Source organism: Sprattus sprattus, assembly GCF_963457725.1.
Source record: "Sprattus sprattus genome assembly, chromosome: 12".
In the NCBI taxonomy this organism is placed as follows: Eukaryota; Metazoa; Chordata; class Actinopteri; order Clupeiformes; family Clupeidae; genus Sprattus; species Sprattus sprattus.
The window spans coordinates 877,060-896,417 of NC_137910.1; the positions used below are offsets into that span (position 1 = coordinate 877,060).

General features: G+C 45.4%; 1 protein-coding gene across 1 annotated transcript; it reads left to right on the plus strand.

Annotated features, from left to right (window-relative positions):
* Positions 1–251: 251 nt before the first annotated feature.
* On the plus strand, positions 252–16,087 carry tnfaip3 (tumor necrosis factor, alpha-induced protein 3; the record flags this gene model as incomplete). Its single annotated transcript, XM_080849086.1, has 9 exons — positions 252–283; positions 1,515–1,858; positions 7,394–7,584; positions 8,070–8,215; positions 8,962–9,128; positions 9,894–10,074; positions 10,626–11,713; positions 13,345–13,544; positions 15,833–16,087. The coding sequence occupies 9 exons, from the start codon at positions 252–254 to the stop codon at positions 16,085–16,087; spliced, it is 2,604 nt and encodes an 867-aa protein (XP_080705212.1).
* Positions 16,088–19,358: the final 3,271 nt, after the last annotated feature.

Here is a 19,358-nt window from a genome sequence, read left to right on the forward strand (position 1 = left end):
TGTCAGCCTTGTAAGTGAGCGTGTGTGCGTGTGTGTATGTGTGTGTGTGGCGGAAAGTCCCTACCCTTGTGGAAATCCCCGCTCTTTTCCGTGTTGAAAAAAACCGTTTCACTTAAATTAAGTTTAACACTGTGAGCTAGGATCTTATACCGTGAGCACACTACAAATTATCTGCGAGTAAAGGTTTAATGGCGCTATGGACGATTGCGGTTACACTCAGTGAAGTGCCAGTGGTCTAGTCTGAGCATCTTATGGGCTTTGTTGATACCGACATATTGAACAGGTAAGAGTTGCATTTGTCGCTTTGCCTTTTTTCGGGCCGAATGGCTGCATTTGTCATTTTAAGAGAAAGGCCTATAGCTTCCAAACTATCTCAAACCAGTGTCTCGTATACAAAGCCTCGCTCAGTCTGGGGTTGTTTCCCTCTCTCTCGGCGGCGCCACCGTTTTTTGACAGCCATTGTTTACGAATACGTCACCTACCAGCAATTAAATAGCATTAACGAAGAATGAAATATTCATAGCGATATCACTGTCCCATGGACAAAAGGGACAACCGATGTCACGACTGACAGTTTAGCATTGTTAAGATTTGTCTATCAAACCAATTACGTAATCGAAGCGTCAGCAAGGGCTCCTGTTGTAATATTTTTTCGAGCCCGAGGTACCTTAGCTGCGGCGGTCTGTCTCCATTGTGCCCAGTCCTGTAGTGAAGCTGTCTGCGTTAGCCTGCTATGTAGCCATAACACACAAAGCCTGGGAGACAGTTTAGCGAGGGCCCTTGCTCTAAATAGATGGGGAGAGTGAAGGCTACAGAATAACGTGCTACAACCTTGATTGTTTTTTTGTGAACATGCTTAACCTGAGCACCTCTGACGAGGGTGACAGGTGCCCTTGTCTTTAACCTGCCATCTTTTGAGTGTCTTTTCACCTAGCAACTTCCTGTCTTCTGTTTCCCACACGAATCTCTCAGTATCATATGTTTGTCAGTTGACCGCCTGCTCTGTGTCAAAGTCAGCGAAAGGCTTGCTGACCAGACGGTGTGTCAGCACTATGCAACTGACATGTCCCTGATGTTCTTGGCCCTAGCGAACTTGTGAAATGATACGAGAGTAGGTTTAATATAAAGACAAGAAATAATCTGAAATGTTTTTGGGGACACTCAGTGTTAACCTGGGCCTCGGAGTGCAGGCTGCATCAGTGCTATTTTTTTGTAAACAGCACGCCTGTATGCTGTCTAAGGTGGTGTGTTAGCTTCCACAGGTCAACCCCATGATTCCTTTACGCCTTCCCAGCCTGCTTGGAATTCACCTTTATAGGACCGCACATATCATCTGATCACTATAAATGCGTTCTCTCTCTCTGAGACAGAAACTCAATCTCACAGTCAGTTATCAGCAACTGTTACTCTAATGTATGCTGACGCTTCCTGCCTAACCTCTTCTAACTATTTTCCTCCCTCTCCATCCATCCATCCATCCATCCATCCATCTCTCTCTCCACTCCACTTCCTAGTACCGAGTTGGTGCCGATTATTCCGGAACACACCATGTCGCAGGGCCAAAACTTCCTGCCCAAGTTCCTGTTTGTGAGCAACCTGTTCAAGGCCATGAAGATCAGGGAGAGGGTGCCCCACGACGTGGTGAAGCCGGCGGCGGTCAGCGGGGGCCTGGTCCACCACCTGAGGGGCATGCACCGGCACACGCTGGAGATGATCCGCATGAGCCACTTCCCGCAGACCTTCCGCGAGATCATCCAGTCGGCCATCTTGGACCGGGCCATGCAGTGCTCGCTGGAGCAGGAGAAGAGGCTCAACTGGTGCCGCGAGGTCAAGAAGCTGGTGCCACTGCGGACCAATGGTAAGATCAGAAACACACACACACACGCTTGCACACGCGCACACACACACACACACACACACACACACACACACACACACACATGAAGCTGGTGCCACTGCGGACCAATGGTAAAATCAGAAACACACACACGCTTGCACACGCGCACACACACACACACACACACACACACACACACACACATATGATGGGGAGCTTGTGGGTTTTCCAGCTTAGAGTAGCCAGAAAGTATATTTGAGCGGGATCTACTGGTAAAACCCAACGCTGAAACTGGAAGTCCATTCTGACTATCATGTGAGATCCACAGATTCATGCAGTGGTGTAGCTGTACCCCCATGCAGTGGGGGTCATTTTGTGGAGGTCGCCCTAAATATTGCGTATAGCACTGGACCAAAGGCTGAGTGTTATACAGGCTGAGTAGTGAGTACCAGCAGCTGTGTGTGTATATAGATGGTTCATCTCTTATGCTGGAGAGAAGGTAACCTCTGTGCTCCAGAAGTATATACCTGTAACGCCAGCGATGAGAGCCTTTGTGAACACATCTGTGTGTATGTGTGTCTGTATTATTTACTTCTTTTTGCCATGTGTTGTGCTATTGGGAAGTTGATGTGGTGGCTCAACAACATGATTCATTCAACCCCGGCATCATATCCTCAAAGTTGAAACTCTAGTCATTCCAGGGTAACTGGCGTTGTTGGTACACGATGTGCAATCTGTACTATGTTTTCGGGAAGTAGTGTCTTAAAGCAGTCACAGTAGAGAACCCCCCCCCCCCCCCCCCCCCCCACATATAAAGCACAGCTTAACTAACATGTTAATTGACTTGACATTGCCGCTGATGAGTCCCTCCCTCTTGTCAAACAGAAGTCAGAGTGCTAGTATGACTAAGAAGAAGGAAACTTGAGTGAGTGTGCCTGTGGAGTGTCCCTAGCTAGTTTTACCAGTCATTTACTGTAAGTGCGCTGGATGATAAGGCACTGTACTAGTGCTAATGTTTAACTAAATTACTGGATTTTTTTCTCTTCATTTTTTCCATATTGTTTGTTGTCAAAGGCCACTTGTAGAAAGACATTGAAATTTTACCAAGCAGAACAGGAACTAAAGTTGGGGATAAAGGATATGACCTCTTTTCAAGAGGCGCTGCTTTTTTGCCTGTCATGGCAGGTGATAGATCGTCTTTGAGAGCTGAAAATACATTCATATTTAACATTGAATCATACATAAACTACTTGACAATCACATTTCACCGAGATGACAGCTATTAAAATGTCCTTTAGAAAATGCTGCTACTGTCTGTGGTTGTGTTTTTGACATGAAAGACACAAGAGAACTCACATGTTTGTTAGATAATGCGTTGCGGGGGCTAGTTCATCCTCATCAATACTACATATTTACGCAATAGAAAATCGCGCTTTAACATATAGCGATTTAATCGCAAATGCAATTAATCGTTCAGCCCTAGTGCAGAGGTCACGGAAGTTTCAAATAATGGTTAACCCATCCATACTGTTTATGCCTACTTTTTATGAGTTCTCAGTCAAAGGCAAGACAGTATACCTTGTACAACCATGATAGTTAAATATTGCTGAAGAACAAACATTTGACATTTTTTTGTGTATAGTACACATTAGAGATATATGTTGTTTGTATTTAGTCAAAGAGTGGTGAATATAGTGTTATGTATATCATGAGTTGGTTACTTAGTAGTCTAAATAGTTGATTAGAGGGTGACTGATTCTGCAAATGTTAGTGCTTCAGAAAAGCCAAGGATGTGATATGACAAGACCTGGCAGCCATTTCCTTCCTAATGGGAGGGGGATTTCCTCTTTGAAGCAACACAAAGCCCAGGGTTTGTCTTGTAACTTTTTTTTTTTTTTGGGAATCTCTGGCCTCACTCTGGGACATGACACATATGTGACTGCTCAATCTGGACTTTACAGAGTGTGTAATCTCCTGCGGGCTCCGACCAAGCAGAACCTGCCAGGTGATTGGGGAACGAGCAGAGATAGGACAAGTAGGATAGCACAAACTGTTGGCTTCGACTGGTGGCCACCATACCACACCACACCACACCACACCACTCCACACCACACCACACCACTCCACTGCAAGCCTTTTGGTTTGTGTACACTTCTCGTGCGATTGAAACCCGGCTTGTCGTTGATAAGGATGTGGTTGTGCGAGTCGGCACAGGGTATTTCCAAGATGGGATCTTATTGGTGTCATGTGTCCAATATCAACTTTCCCTTTTTCGCTCGCGACCAGCCAGAGGGCTTCACTAAGAAAGAGAGTAAGGGGTCTCAGGAGGCTCAGTCTTTGGCATGTTTATGTCGGAATGAGGTCAGAAGAACCTTTAACTTAGTAAATGCGGAACAGCCACACGTGTCTTGTGGTTTCGACACAGGGCATGTCAACAAGTGGTTTTGTGGTTGCCATGGTGCGTATGCATAATAGCCATCTTTTTTTTTTTCCATTCTATGTTAACTGACCCTAAAGTAGAACACCATCAAAGTGTTTACATTCTCTTCGGGTGGAATCTTCGAGACTCTGAAAAATTCCTTCCTCTCTCTTTAAGCCAGCGGAAAACATCATATTCCGTTTTCTCATTTAGCTCCATTGTTTGCTGAAAGAGCAAATGACTCCCTTTGAAGTAAATTGAACAGGCCTTCACTGCAGAGGTCTGCATTAGTCTTTGAATGTCTTTTATAATAAGTGAAGACAAGTATTTGTTCCTGTTCTGCAGCCATACCTTTCATGCCACCAGCCTGTTTGTAGGACAGACAGACAGACAGACAGACAGACAGACAGACAGACAGAGACACACAGACAGACAGACAGACAGACACACAGACAGACACAGAAACACACGGACAGACAAAGACAGACAGACAGACAGACAGACAGACAGACAGACACCGACAGACAGACAAACAGAGGTAGGTGTACGTATGCTATCAACAGGTTACATAGTATCTACATGAAAACAGGTTTTTATGTTTTTATTTCTCTGTGTCAACACACGGTCATAAATCACCCTTTCATTGGCTGTCACTCGGCGACCCATTCTAGTTGAGCCAAGCCAGGCTCCGCCTCCTGGGAAAGTACAGCCATGTTGAGAGGCCCTGTGCTACAAGCCCAGGGGAGACGGAAGGGCTAGAACAACGCCAGCCTATCAACTCTGAGTCAGAGAGAACCACACACACACTGGGAAATTCCTCTGTATGTGTGTGTGTGTGTGTGTGTGTGTGTGTGTGTGTGTGTGTGTGTGTGTGTGTGTGTGTGTGTGTGAGTATGTGTGTGTGAGTGTGGATCTAACATGTGTGAGCGGTAGGGTATTTCAGTGTGTATCCATCACACTCATCACATGTGTTGCACAATGACAGAAAGACCCAGTTCTTCGTATGTCGCTACAGACGAAATTAACTGGAGCTCAGCTCAACACAGTCAGTGCTGGTGTCACATCAAAGGGTTTTGTTCTTTCCAAATAAGTATACAATGGATGAGATGCATGAGTTCAGCTATTGGGCTTCTCTCATAGCTTACAGTTGCGTTGGCCAAAGACATGAAAGCATGGGGTAAATCTGAATAGGCTTTAGTCATCAAAGCACCCCTTGATACTTAGTTTTATTTTTGCACGACTCATGGTTTTGAGTTATTTTTACCTCTTTGCCTATAGTGAGTGTTTTTCCCCATCGTGTGGTCTTATCACTGATAAGTAGATTTTATATATATATATATATATATATATATATATATATAAATATATATTATATATAATAATAATAATTTTTTTTTTTTCATTTTTATAGCACACTTTAAAATACAAAGAGGTCTCAAGGAACTTTACATGGTCACAACAACAATCAAAAATGCAATTAAAAAAGGTGCATTCAAAGGTGAAGCATGCCGTTTGTGACAGGTACATTTCTTCTATAGAATGTCTTGCTTGTCGAGAGGTCTCTAAAACATAGACCAGAAGAAGCAAGCTGTTCACCTGGGCCTCAGTCTACACACACTGAATTTGAATTCATACTTTGAGTGGTACCTTTTTTTCTTCCCTTTCCATTTATTTGAAGGAGGAAAAAGTAGCGGATGACATGACAGGAGGTCTGGGAAAAAGAAAAAAAAAAGCGTGTGATGTTTTGCCTCTTCAAAAAAGGGATGGTTGTGAGGTGTTACATATACCCGTCTGATGATCTTCAACCATGTTTTTCGGAAATCCCCCCTTAATCTTTGCACGGCCCCTTTTTGCACCTCTTTACCCATACTGAAATGTCTGTGACTTTCCCCCTTTCATGGAGAGAGCTCCAGTTGTGTTTGGGTATGACATGGTGGCCTGCGCGGTGGTTCTCAGTTGTTTTGTGAAAATCCAGGGATAGTAAGGTGTGAGTCAGGCAGGTACCTGGAAGTACATCTTTTTCAAACAACCCATGCCAAGCTGCTTGAGGTTACGAAACTATTTGGGAAAGTGTGTTTTCAATTCACTGTGCTGTAGAACTTGCTTACAGGCAGTTTGCCAGAGTGTGTGTGTGTGTGTGTGTGTGTGTGTGTGTGTGTGTGTGTGTGTGTGTGTGTGTGTGTGTGTGTGTGTGTGTGTGTGTGTGTGTGTGTGTGTGTGTGTGTGTGTGTGTGTGTGTGTGTGTGTGTGTGTGTGTGTTATGAAGATAGGTTTGTGAGTGGATGTATGTGTTAGACAGTTTGTGTAGCCATAATATTTTCAGTGGTGGTTCGCTTAACATCAAACCTCAGAGCAGTGTCATGAACACTTTTATGATTTGTGTGTGTGTGTGTGTGTGTGTGTACAGTATCAGTAACACTTTTATGATTTGTGTGTGTGTGTGTGTGTGTGTGTGTGTGTGTGTGCAGTATCATTAACACTTTTATGATTTGTATGCGCTTGTCTGGAAACTTTGGGGAACTCCACATTATAGGGCATGTTAGTTAACATGACGGTGTTATTAGCACTTATCAATGGGGAGATATGTAGGCTCAGGTGTGTACTAGTTAACATGATGGTATTATTAGCTCTTATCAATGGTGAGATATGTAGGCTCCGGTGTGTTAACATGACGGTGTTATTAGCACTTATCAATGGTGAGATATGTAGGCTCAGGTGTGTACGTACTTGTCTCATCTCAGGTGACGGCAGGAATTACCCGGATTCTAAAACAGGGTTATTATGGTTGCTATACGTCTTTGTCCTGTTCTGTTTGACTTGTTGACAGACACTGGCCTCATGAAAAGGACCCAGGATGAATTAAATAAATCATATTTGACGTCGTCCTTTCTTTCATACCTTTTTCGGCTTCTATAAATCAAGGCTTTCTTCGTAACACCTGAAAAACTAAAGCTAACACTTAAACTAAAAACTACACTAAAACTAGTCAATTCCTCAAAATAAAAATTAAACTACTCATGTACTTTATAAAACTATCTTAAACTAAACTGAAATAAAAATCAACTGAAAAATGTTCTTAAAATATGTGTGTACACGCATATTGATTTATTGCTGTGTGTTTGTGTGCGTGTTTCCAGGAGATGGTAACTGCCTGCTCCACGCGGCGTCCCAGTACATGCTGGGCGTGCAGGACACGGACCTGGTCCTGAGGAAGACTCTATACGCGGTGCTGAAGGAGACGGACACCACGGACGTCCGAGCACGCTTTCAGACGGAGCTGCTCCACTCCCAGGAGTTCACTCAGACCGGCCTGCGCTACAGCACCATGGTAAAGCAAACACACACACACACACACACACACACACACACACACACACACACACACACACACACACACAGACCAGAATACTAATAAGCACGTTTCCAGACTTGGGAAGATTTAGTTTGACATTGTTCAGTGTTTTAGTGTTCTTTTCCGTTTTGTTGGTCAAATAACTGAAATATATGAGTGGCTGAGTTAAGACAGGTTATTTTGGTTGTATGGCCGTATGTGGTTATAGTTGCATTGCTGCACTGCAACATCGGGGGCTTCTGCGGCTACACTGACATTATCTTACTGATAATACAGTAGAGGGAGGTGTGATTATTTTTTTTCTCAGACAGGTTAAACATCCACCAAACTCACCAAGATTGCGATGTTTGATTTTCTTTCCTTTAAAAAAAAATTATAATAATAATAATTCTCCTGCTGATGTCCTTGGTCTGCGTGTGTGTGTGTGTGTGTGTGTGTGTGTGTGTGTGTGTGTTTTGCAGAACTGGGAGGAGGAGTGGAAGAAGATAGTGGACATGGCCTCACCAGTGTCCAGTAGCAGCGGCCTGCAGTTTGACTCGCTCGAGGACATCCACATCTTTGTGCTATCCAACATCCTTCGGAGGCCCATCGTAGTCATTGCAGGTTCGTAGTTAAGTTAAATGACCTCTCTTCCAGTCAGGGGCCCACCCATCCGCGTTGCCTGTCACGAAAGCTGTTAGCAGAAATGTGAGCTCAGCAGTGTCTCGCTTCAGAGGAAGCGGTGATGTTCTTTCGAAAGCGACACATTCACAAAGTGCCTGAGTCCAACACATTGTTTCTAAAAACAAGTCTTTATTATTTTCTAATATTTAGGTTATATACATATATATGTATATATAAAATAAAATATGAATTCATAATAATTTATTAAGTTTACTATGTTTAGTTGATTAGTAGGGCTTGTCATGGCATGTGAAATATCATAGCCCTGATCTGCAGGGCCTAAATGTAAGACATGGTTACAGTACTGTGTTCAGGGCTAATTCAGTTAACATGGTTGACTGTCTCTGCCCGGTAACAGATAGTGTGGTCAGGAGTATGAAGTTAACCTTGTTGAATGTCTCTGCCCGGTAACAGATAGTGTGGTCAGAAGCATGAAGTTAATATTGTTGAATGTCTCTGCCCGGTAACAGATAGTGTGGTCAGAAGCATGAAGTTAATATTGTTGAATGTCTGCCCGGTAACAGATAGTGTGGTCAGAAGCATGAAGTTAATATTGTTGAATGTCTGCCCGGTAACAGATAGTGTGGTCAGAAGCATGAAGTTAATATTGTTGAATGTCTGCCCGGTAACAGATAGTGTGGTCAGAAGCATGAAGTTAATATTGTTGAATGTCTGCCCGGTAACAGATAGTGTGGTCAGGAGTATGAAGTCGGGTTCCTCCTTCGCGCCGCTCAACGTGGGTGGCATCTACCTGCCCCTGCACTGGCCCTCCAGCGAGTGCTACAAGTACCCCATAGTGCTCGGCTACGACTCGCAGCACTTCGCCCCTCTCATCACCATCAAGGACAGCGGCCCAGGTGAGGACCTCAGATCAATATCAGATCAGAGTCTCAATATCAGATCAATATCAGATCAGAGTCTCAATATCAGATCAATATCAGATCAGAGTCTCAATATCAGATCAATATCAGATCAGAGTCTCAATATCAGATCAGAGTCTCAATATCAGATCAATATCAGATCAGAGTCTCAATATCAGATCAAGATCAGACGTGACTGTTGAAAACTGACCCACAGTGAGGGGTTTGGAAGTTACTCTCATGGCATTGATGAATACCACACAGGCTCAGAGTGTAAACCCAGTAGTGAGGGGAAACATGTTTTTAGTGTTTAGATGGATACACAGATATGTAAGTCATTTGTATTATTATTTTAGTTACTCAAGTTATTTTTAAGTTTTTCCTTAGGCAATTGAATATACTTGTGGACAAATGTAAAATTAAATAAACAAAGAGGTACAGAAATGTACCAAAAATACTGTCTGCTGTAGTGCTTATAGAGTTGTTAGTGTATTGTTATTATGAGCAGTTATGAAGGCATGTTAAACTCTCACTGATTTGTTTGTAATAATGATAATAATAATAATTCATTTTATTTTGAACACACTTTTCATTCAAAAGAATCTCAGAGTGCCTACATATTAGAAACTAACTATAATAATACAATAATATAAAAAAATAGTTAAGATAAGCATAATAGAAAACTTAGTGGTGCTAAATTTAACACAAGCCCAGAAATGCCTTCCTGAATTGTGTCTGACTCTCTCTTTATCTTCCCTGCAGAGATCCGAGCGGTGCCGCTGATCAACCCGGGTCGCGGCGGCTTCGAGGAGCTGCGGGTCCACTTCCTGACGGAGAAGGAGCGTCAGCAGAGGGAGCGTCTGCTGAAAGACTACCTGATGCTGATCGAGATCCCCGTCATCGGCGTCGCCTACGACACCACGCGCATCATCAACGCAGCCAGGTACGCACGCTAAAAACCAAACTGCGGAGATAAGAGTGTCTACTGGCCTCAGCCATGCTTAATTTACTCACTGTACATTAAACAACTGATTATTGGTATTTACATTCATTCTGCATGCGTAATCCTATTGAGATGCAGAGAGAGAGAGTGTGTGTGTGTGTGTGTGTGTGTGTGTGATTATTGGTATTTACATTCATTCTGCATGCGTAATCCGATTGAGATGCAAAGAGAGAGAGTCAAACACACAGTGAGAGTTTAACATGCCTTCAAAACAATACAATAACAACTCTATAAACACTATAGCAGACAGTATTTTTTGTACTTTGCTGTGCCTCTTCGTTTATTTTATATTACGTTTGTCCACAAGTATATTCAATGACCTAAGGAACACTGTGTCCAATCCAACTGAGCAGCTGACCCTGCATGTGCTGATGGTTTGTCGATGTCTATTGCTATTTTGCACTAACTGGTTAGATGCTAAACTGCATTTCGTTGTCTCAGTACTTTGTACTCTGTGCAATGACAATAAAGTTGAATCTAATCTAATCTAGGCTGGATGAAGGGAACCTCCCGGAGGATATGGACCTGATGGAGGACTACCTGCAGCTGGTCAACCACGAGTACAAGCGCTGGCAGGAGGACAAAGAGGCCCTCTGGGTCAACCCTCAGCTGCAGCAGCGGCCGCCGCCCTTCTCCGTCTCCCAGCTCTCGCTCATCGAGATCCGCTGCGCCACGCCGCGCTGCACCTTCTACGTGTCGGTGGACACGCAGCCGCACTGCCACGAGTGCTTCGAGAAGAACCAGGCCAGCGGGAGGAAGATGGAGCCTGGGATGGTGGCGGCGGTCGGGCCCGGGGGGGTGGTGGTGGGAACGGTAGGGGGGGCGATGCTGGTAGGACATTCGGGGTCTGATTCGGAGGGAGGGTGCAGTCGCGGTGGTGCCCCTCCCGTCGCCCCGACAACTGCAGACCGGGCCTTAGTGCCGAGCCCGCGATCGGCACCCCCCACCGCGCCCAGCCTGAGCCTGTACAGCGAGACGCACGCCATGAAGTGCAAGACGCCCGGCTGCCTGTTCACCCTCAGCGTGGAGCACGACGGACTATGCGAGCGTTGCTTCGCCGCCAGGCAGAACCCGCACCCCCCTGCCCCCCCCAGCCCAAACGCCACGCCCCTCAACGGCCCGACGCACCACGGCTGGACCCAGTGGACCAGCGGGCGGGACCGGGACCGAGGGGACCGAGAGCGTGACCGAGAGCGGGAGTGGGAGCGCGAACGGGACCGCGAGACGGAGCGCTGCACCGCGTGCCGACAGGAGGCCTTCAGGACGTTCAACGGACTGTGCCCGCCCTGCATGCAGCGGACGGAGGAGGAGCGCAGCGAGCCCCAGCAGCAGCCCCCCCAGCAGCAGCCCGCGGCCCCCCGCACCGACCCCCCTGCCGCCTCATCCTCCTCCTCCTCGTCCTCCTCGGTGTGGACGCAGCTCCGGGACGCAGAGCGGTCGGCGGCCTCGGGACTCACGCCCTGGCACGTGCCTAACAGCACGGCGCGCCTCTGCAAGCGCAGCGGGTGCCAGTTCTTCGGAACGCAGGAGAAGCTGGGATTCTGCACCATCTGCTACGTGGACTACCAGACCAACCACCGTAAGTGTGTGTGTGAGTGTGTGTGTGTCTCTGTGTCTGTGTCTGTGTCTGTGTGTGTTTGTGTCTGTGTCTGTGTGTGTGTCTGTGTCCGTGTGTCTGTGTCTGTGTCTGTGTGTGTTTGTGTCTGTGTCTGTGTGTGTGTCTGTGTCCGTGTGTCTGTGTCTGTATTTGTGTCCGTGTCTGTGTCTGTGTCTGTGTCTGTGTGTGTGTGTGTGTGTGTGTGTGTGTGTGTGTGTGTGTGTGTGTGTGTGTGTGTGTCCATGGTAATACTGTGGTGGGGCGGTGTTGTACCTGACACGGGAAGGCACCTGTGAAGGCTCTATGAGGGCGTTGAGGAGAAACACAAGCAGAGGGTCAAAAGTTCGGTGCTCTCCACGAACACATCCTGGTGGCCCCTAAAGCCTCTGTGTGTGTGTGTGTGCGTGTGCGTGTGCGTGTGCGTGTGTGTGTGCGTGTGCGTGTGTGTGTCCTGGTGGCCCCTAAAGCCTGTGTGTGTGTGTGTGTGTGTGTGTGTCCTGGTGGCCCCTAAAGCCTGTGTGTGTGTGTGTGTGTGTGTGTGTGTGTGTGTGTGTGTGTGTGTGTGTGTGTGTGTGTGGGGGCCCTCAACCCCTTCAGGGGCATTCCCCCAAGTCAATCTGCCCCAGCCTCTCATATCTGCCCCAGCCTCTCATATCTGCCCCAGCCTCTCATATCTGTCTGGCCCTCACTAATTAGCTGCCAAACAGATTCAATTTGATATTTGAAACGTGAATCTCTCCCTCACTAATAAAGTAACTCTATACACCAACATGTTACATGTCACAGTTCCAGTTCAGGTGCATGGCATGAGTGTATGCATGCATATGAATCTAGTCTGCCCTTCAGAAGTGTAGTTTCTAGAGAATGGTATCAATGATGGAGTTTCTGAATGTTTTCCAGTGAATGGTATCAATGAATGATTCCTCCTACCCTCCGTTGACTGTGTGAGAGAGAGTGTGTGTGTGTGTGTGTGTGTGTGTTGACTGTGAGAGTGGGGTAGTCTGACCTTTGTGTGGAGTTTGACTCAGAGTGATAGAGCATGACGCAAACTATTAAAATCACCTCGGAATACAACTTGGGGACCTCCAAGACGCTTGTGATGCCTTCACACACTCATACAGGGACCAGCACAGAAGTGCCTTGTCATTGTCGGAGAGATTCTCTTATTTCCATATGACCCAGTTTCGGACTTGTCAGGGGGTATTTCGTTGGCTTTTTTTCAGTCATATTCCAAATGTATATGCAGACAGTCCACTCAGACAGAAACTCCCCTGCTGACTCTGTGTGTGTGTGTGTGTGTGTGTGTGTGTGTGTGTGTGTGCGTGTGTGTGTGTGTGTGTGTGTGGGTTTGGCTACGTGGGTATTTGCATATATGTGACTCCTTCTCAGAACCCAACTCTGATATGTGTGTGTGTTTGTATTAGGTTGTGTGTGTGTGTGTGTTTGTATTGGGTTGTGTGTGTGTGTGTGTGTGTGTGTGTGTGTGTGTGTGTGTGCGTGTGCATGTGTGTGTGAGCATATACATGTTGTCAGATTTTTGCAATGATACTTTTGCCTGTCTAAAAAAAACTGCCTCTAAATCTCAACGTGTGTGTGTTCGTATGTTTCTCCAGAAGCGCCGCCGTCCACAGTGCAGCCGCGCCACACGTCTGAGGCGGGCTTCCAGAACTGCCCGCGGTGCCGTGGGCCAGGCTGCGGAGCGGTGGGCAAGGCCATGCTGGAGGGCTACTGCAACAAGTGCTACGTGAGGGAACAGAGCGCGCGCCTCAACAAGGCCACCACCAGAGGGCCCAACTCCCCCCCGCTAGTCGTGGTAAGCTAACCCCTGTGGCAGCGCTAAACTGAGAGGTTAGGTGAGAGAGAGAAGAGAGGAGGAGAGAGGGATGAAAAGAGAGAGGGAGGAGTAGAGGGGGAGAGTGGAGGAGAGAGAGAGAAGGAGGGATGAAAAGAGAGAGAGAGGGAGGAGAGGAGGAGTAGAGGGGGATAGAGATTTGAAAATTGTATCGAAGGTATTGATATCTTGATTAAGGTCAAAACTTAAAATGTCATTAAAATGAAAGAAAGTTTCGCTTGGGCACCCCTTCTAATATCTCTTAGTAGGGTATAAGCTAAATGTGTGCCAAATGTTATGCTTTTATCACTCTTGTCACAATCGATCCTAAATTGTACATTAAGCCACCTGACTATGAGAACCTAACTGCTCTAACTGGTCTAGCCTACTTAGACTAGAACCTTCCAGGAGGTCAGCTGTGGGTCACCTATAGATGACCTTTAAACCACCCTGAAGAACAATATGTGGCTCAGATGCCATGTGTTGACTGCTTCCTGAACTGACTCCTAATTTGAATCCAAACTACCCTGTCCCACATGTATGTACATGTAGATTACCTGTAACATATTTGAGTAAAGTATAGAGAACACAGGAGTTCCTCAGGAGAAGTTATTATGGGCTGTGTGTTGCATCATGGGTAAACTGCGGGTGGGATAAATGTTTTCCCCGTGAGGAGGAGGTGCAATCACAGTCCTATGCACTCTTCTCAGACGGAGACTTCAAACACAAGCTATATAACAAGGTTTATGAAAACTTGACATTACTATAAGGCTCAATATGCAAATTCATTAAATATCTTATATCTAATATTCATCGCCTGTCATAATCATTGGTCTCAAGCAGGAAAGTGGTCCCCGTAAAATGGCCGCCACGATGCCTCACTTTGATACCATGGGATGCGCTATCCTGTTTCTTTTTGAGATCAGTGGTGGGAAAGCACTATTCTTAGACGGAGATTTCAGTGATGGGTGGTTTTTGAGTAAGGGTTTCACTTCGAACCAGACACCGAAAAAAAAGAAGTATGACTTCCGAATCCTTACGATTCTAAAATTAGTTTCTGAGAATCCGCATCGTCATCGTACACTTTGTAAAGTCATGGTTGGTTTCAGCAGGACTTTCTTTGGTTATTTGGGACCGCTCCGTTTGTGTTTCACTTCCACTGTGTACATGGCTGAAGAGTGAATCAAGATGTGAGATTAACACTGAAGCATGAACTCATCTAATGTATCTGTGATGTGAGATTAACACTGAAGCATGAACTCATCTCATGTATCTGTCTTCTCTTCTGAAGAGTGAATCAAGATGTGAGATTAACACTGAAGCATGAACTCATCTCATGTATCTGTCTTCTCTTCTGAAGAGTGAATCAAGATGTGAGATTAACACTGAAGCATGAACTCATCTCATGTATCTGTGATGTGAGATTAACACTGAAGCATGAACTCATCTCATGTATCTGTCTTCTCTTCTGAAGAGTGAATCAAGATGTGAGATTAACACTGAAGCATGAACTCATCTCATGTATCTGTCTTCTCTTCTGAAGAGTGAATCAAGATGTGAGATTAACACTGAAGCATGAACTCATCTCATGTATCTGTGATGTGAGATTAACACTGAAGCATGAACTCATCTCATGTATCTGTGATGTGAGATTAACACTGAAGCATGAACTCATCTCATGGATCTGTCTTCTCTTCTTTTTCTTTTATTCTTGTCTCTCCTGTGCTTCTCTCTTTCTCCTTACCCCTTGTCTCCTTCTCTCTTTTATCTTTACTCTCGCTCTCTCTCTCTCTCTCTCTCTCTCTCTCTCTCTCTCTCTCTCTCTCTCTCTCTCTCTCTCTCTCTCTGTCTCTCTCGCTTCACTCTCTCTCTCTCTCTCTCTTCACTCTCTCTCTCTCTCTCTCTCTCTCTCTCTCTCTCTCTCTCTCTCTCTCTCTCTCTGTCTCTCTCGCTTCACTCTCTCTCTCTCTCTCTCTTCACTCTCTCTCTCTCTCTTCACTCTCTCTCTCTTCACTCTCTCTCTCTCTCTCGCTCTCTCTCTCTCTCTCTCTCTCTCTCTTCACTCTCTCTCTCTCTCTCTCTCTCTCTCTCTCTTCACTCTCTCTCTCTCTCGCTCTCTCTCTCTCTCTCGCTCTCTCTCTCTCTCTCTCTCTCTCTCTCTCTTCACTCTCTCTCTCTCTCTCTCTCTCTCTCTCTCTTCACTCTCTCTCTCTCTCTCTCTCTCTCTCTCTCTCTTCACTCTCTCTCTCTCTTCCTTTTGTCTCCCTTAGAGAGCGCCTAAGCCCCGCCCTCCACCCAGTGATGCCCAGTGCCGACGCAGCGGCTGCAAGAACCTGTCGCCCGGCTGCACGGACCTGTGCCCAGACTGCGTGGGTCGGGGCCAACGTGAGGGCCGTCGCGCCCAGGCGCCAAAGGAGAAGAGCAAGCAGCGCTGCCGCACGCAGGGATGCGACCACTACGCCAACGCGGAGAAACAGGGCTACTGCAACGAGTGCGACCACTTCAAGCAGATCTACCGCGGCTGAGACACGCATCGCAAGACAGCGAGAATGAAAAAATTCGCCCCCCCCCCCCCCCCCCCCGACCGTCGCGGATGGTCTGGACTAGCACGTGGCTCAGTTCGAGGCATGATATCGACGTTCATGAGCGGCTCCATTGCTTTTTTTTTGGCCACTGAAAAATTAGAAGCCGGCCCTCGTCACACACATACAACCCCATCTCCGCCCCCGCTGAATCACCTCGAAGGCCGAATGACAAAACTACTGGAACCCCAATACGAAATCCGCCTGAAGAGGCCGTCATGACCGGCAGCTGAAGAGCCTGATTGGTGAATTGGCTTTTCCTCCCTCCTTAATATGCAGATGATGTGATGGTCGTCTGTGCAAAGTGTATCGGGCAACAGGGTGACACCACAGTTCAGAAGACCGATCTCCTTCCAAACATATACACACACACACACATACACACGTTTGTGGTCACGTGTGTTTAGTGCCAAACTGCCTGCCTGGAAGGATCCTGCTCTAAGACAGCTGAATGTCCACCGAATGTCAGAGCAGTAAGGACTCACGGACAAGCAAGGACATGAATGAAGTGATCTTATTTTATGCTCGAGAGCAGCATAACTGACCAAAGTTTATTTCGTACTAATGTAAAGTTTTGAGGAAAAAAAACAAAAAACAAAAGCAAAACTAAAACGAATGGTGCACATTGCCAAAACACTGATTCGAAGACATGGACCCCAGCATTCCCTACAATGAACAAATACACACACAAACACACACACACACCAGAAACAAAGGTGTGCTTTTGACGTCTGCGTTGAAGATGCCACTGTATGTACAAACTGAATCCCTGTCATGGTCACCGGACTATTGTCCACTCATCGGTTTGCCATGTCACTTAACGTGCCATAACAGGGAGGACATGTTGCCTTTCTGACAGTGAGTTTGTATTTGCCTCTGACCACTCAAACACACACACACACAGACACACACACACACACACACACAGTACACTCATACTGACACACAATCCTACCTACAGTACGCAAACAAACACATTTTGTTTTGGTTTTCAGAACAGGACTATTGTTTTGGGTTTTTTTTGTTTGTTTTTTTGCGTCATGCAGTACCACAGCAGCTATCCTCGCACCACAAAATGAGACCTCATGGACACGTAGCTCATGAAAAACAGTTTCAAAAAAGTGCAATAAAACGTCTGTATATCCTGCCTTCGATTTTGTAAAATGGTGGAAAACTGATTTTGTTTTGTCAGTGCTCTCTTCAAGCAGAGTCTAGAGAGCACTCATAGCATAACGGTTCCCCCGCGTTCCGTGGAGAACACGCGCAAAGAGGAGTCCGAGGAACCAACACAGCCATCAGCCATCGCTCTGTGCAACAGAGATGAGATGATGAATAAGGACTCAACCCTAGTCTACTGATTATACACATACACATACACTCACACACACACACACACACACACATACACTCACACACACACACACACACACACACACATACACTCACACAAACGCAAGTTTCCCCCACACCCATCTTTCAGTTCATCTTAACTAACATCTATCTCTCTCTCTCTCCCCCTTTTTTTCCTGTGCCTATCTTCATCTTCCTATCTGTCTCTATCTACCTAACTATCTAAACTACCTAGAGTGTGTGTGTGTGTGTGTCTTTGTCTCACTCGATGCCACTCGATGCCTGTCACACATACGGCCTGTGTGCTCTAACTGTCATGGAGTGAAGCTGCCAAATAAGTGTATACAATATCTGCAGTAACATTTTCTCATGAAGAGGCTAGCCTGCCAGACAGACCACTGTAACCCCCTACCCCGCGGGAGGGCTATCTGATGTAAAGGACCGTAATCAATGCCTAACCATGCCTAAATTCATTCCAGACCTTTAACTGCTTTGCTTCAAAAGCATCTTGACATTTTGATTTTTAAGTTTTTAAAACATGTTTTGGAGAAGAACAGATCAGATTTGTGCAGCAAATGGCATTGTATTCTCAGTCCGCCGATTTCCCCATCATGTAGAGGGCTGTGACCTGTCACGCAACTATTCTCTTCATTCAAACCCACACAGATACAGATACTTCAATATATATCCACTGTATGCATCTCTGAGGTCCCAATACTGTAATGTATAGCTTTGTCTACTTGAAACCTAGATAAATGTTGGCCTAGATAGTTACACAAATGTGCTTTACACGGAGGACGTACCGACAGGGGACATCTGAGGTTCGCTAAAGGAGATTTTTTGGAAAGGGTGCACACTCTTTTCAGTTTAATGTCTGTGTCTAAGTAAGTACAGACCATCACAAACTTGCACAATAACCTAAAACGCTGCTCTGATTTGGGGATGGTACTTTCTTTGACACTCATAGCAACATTCCAATGACGGTTCTAAGACAATGAAGAAAGTCTGGAGAATTTTTTTTATTTGTGCAACCTTTCATATTAGATTATCGTATGAAACCGCCTTTTTTCTCTGCTGTTGATTTGTTTAGTATTTATTCATAACAAAATATGTGTACCATGTGTTGAAAATATTTATATGTTGTCCTGAAAATAAATTATTTTTATTAAGAAAATAACGTGAATTTAAAATGATGTTGAAGTCATTTTTCCTTGTAATTCGATAGTACATGCACTTGCACCGCCTCCACTGATCTCACTGTGATCGGTATTTTAGTGATTAGTATTTTCTACTGCAACTGCTACAATTATCATCAATCTACGGTAACGGTTGGGCTCATCACCATCACTTTCTTGCTGGCACTGTACAAAGTATTATTGTTAATAGGCTAATAGTATCCTTGGGTATTGTTAATAGGCATTACTTGTTCATTGATTAGGACTGTGTTCTGTTAATAAGTGGCTACCTCTACAGACAATAATACACCATTATAATGTAGCATTAGATTGAAATTATAATATTGTATAGGCTAATATAATGAACTTGAAATATAAGCTACCAAGATATGTAATATCAAGTAATCATATCTTTTATTGGCTATGAGATAGTGGACCCACATCTAGTCATTCATCCTGTCCGCCATTGTTTTGATGGGCCGTCTTGAAAAAACAAGAAATCTGTGTACAATCTTTTGATAATGAAAAGTGCAAAAATATATTCAGATTTAGGGCTATAGGGTCAGGTGGTCAGTAGGCCTACGTTTTGTCGACAATTGGGGGACAGAACAGCGAATTAGGTTTATAGGTAGGATTAAATGTGTGTTTAAAGTTCCAACTGCATGGGCTACTCTCCATATAAAATAAGT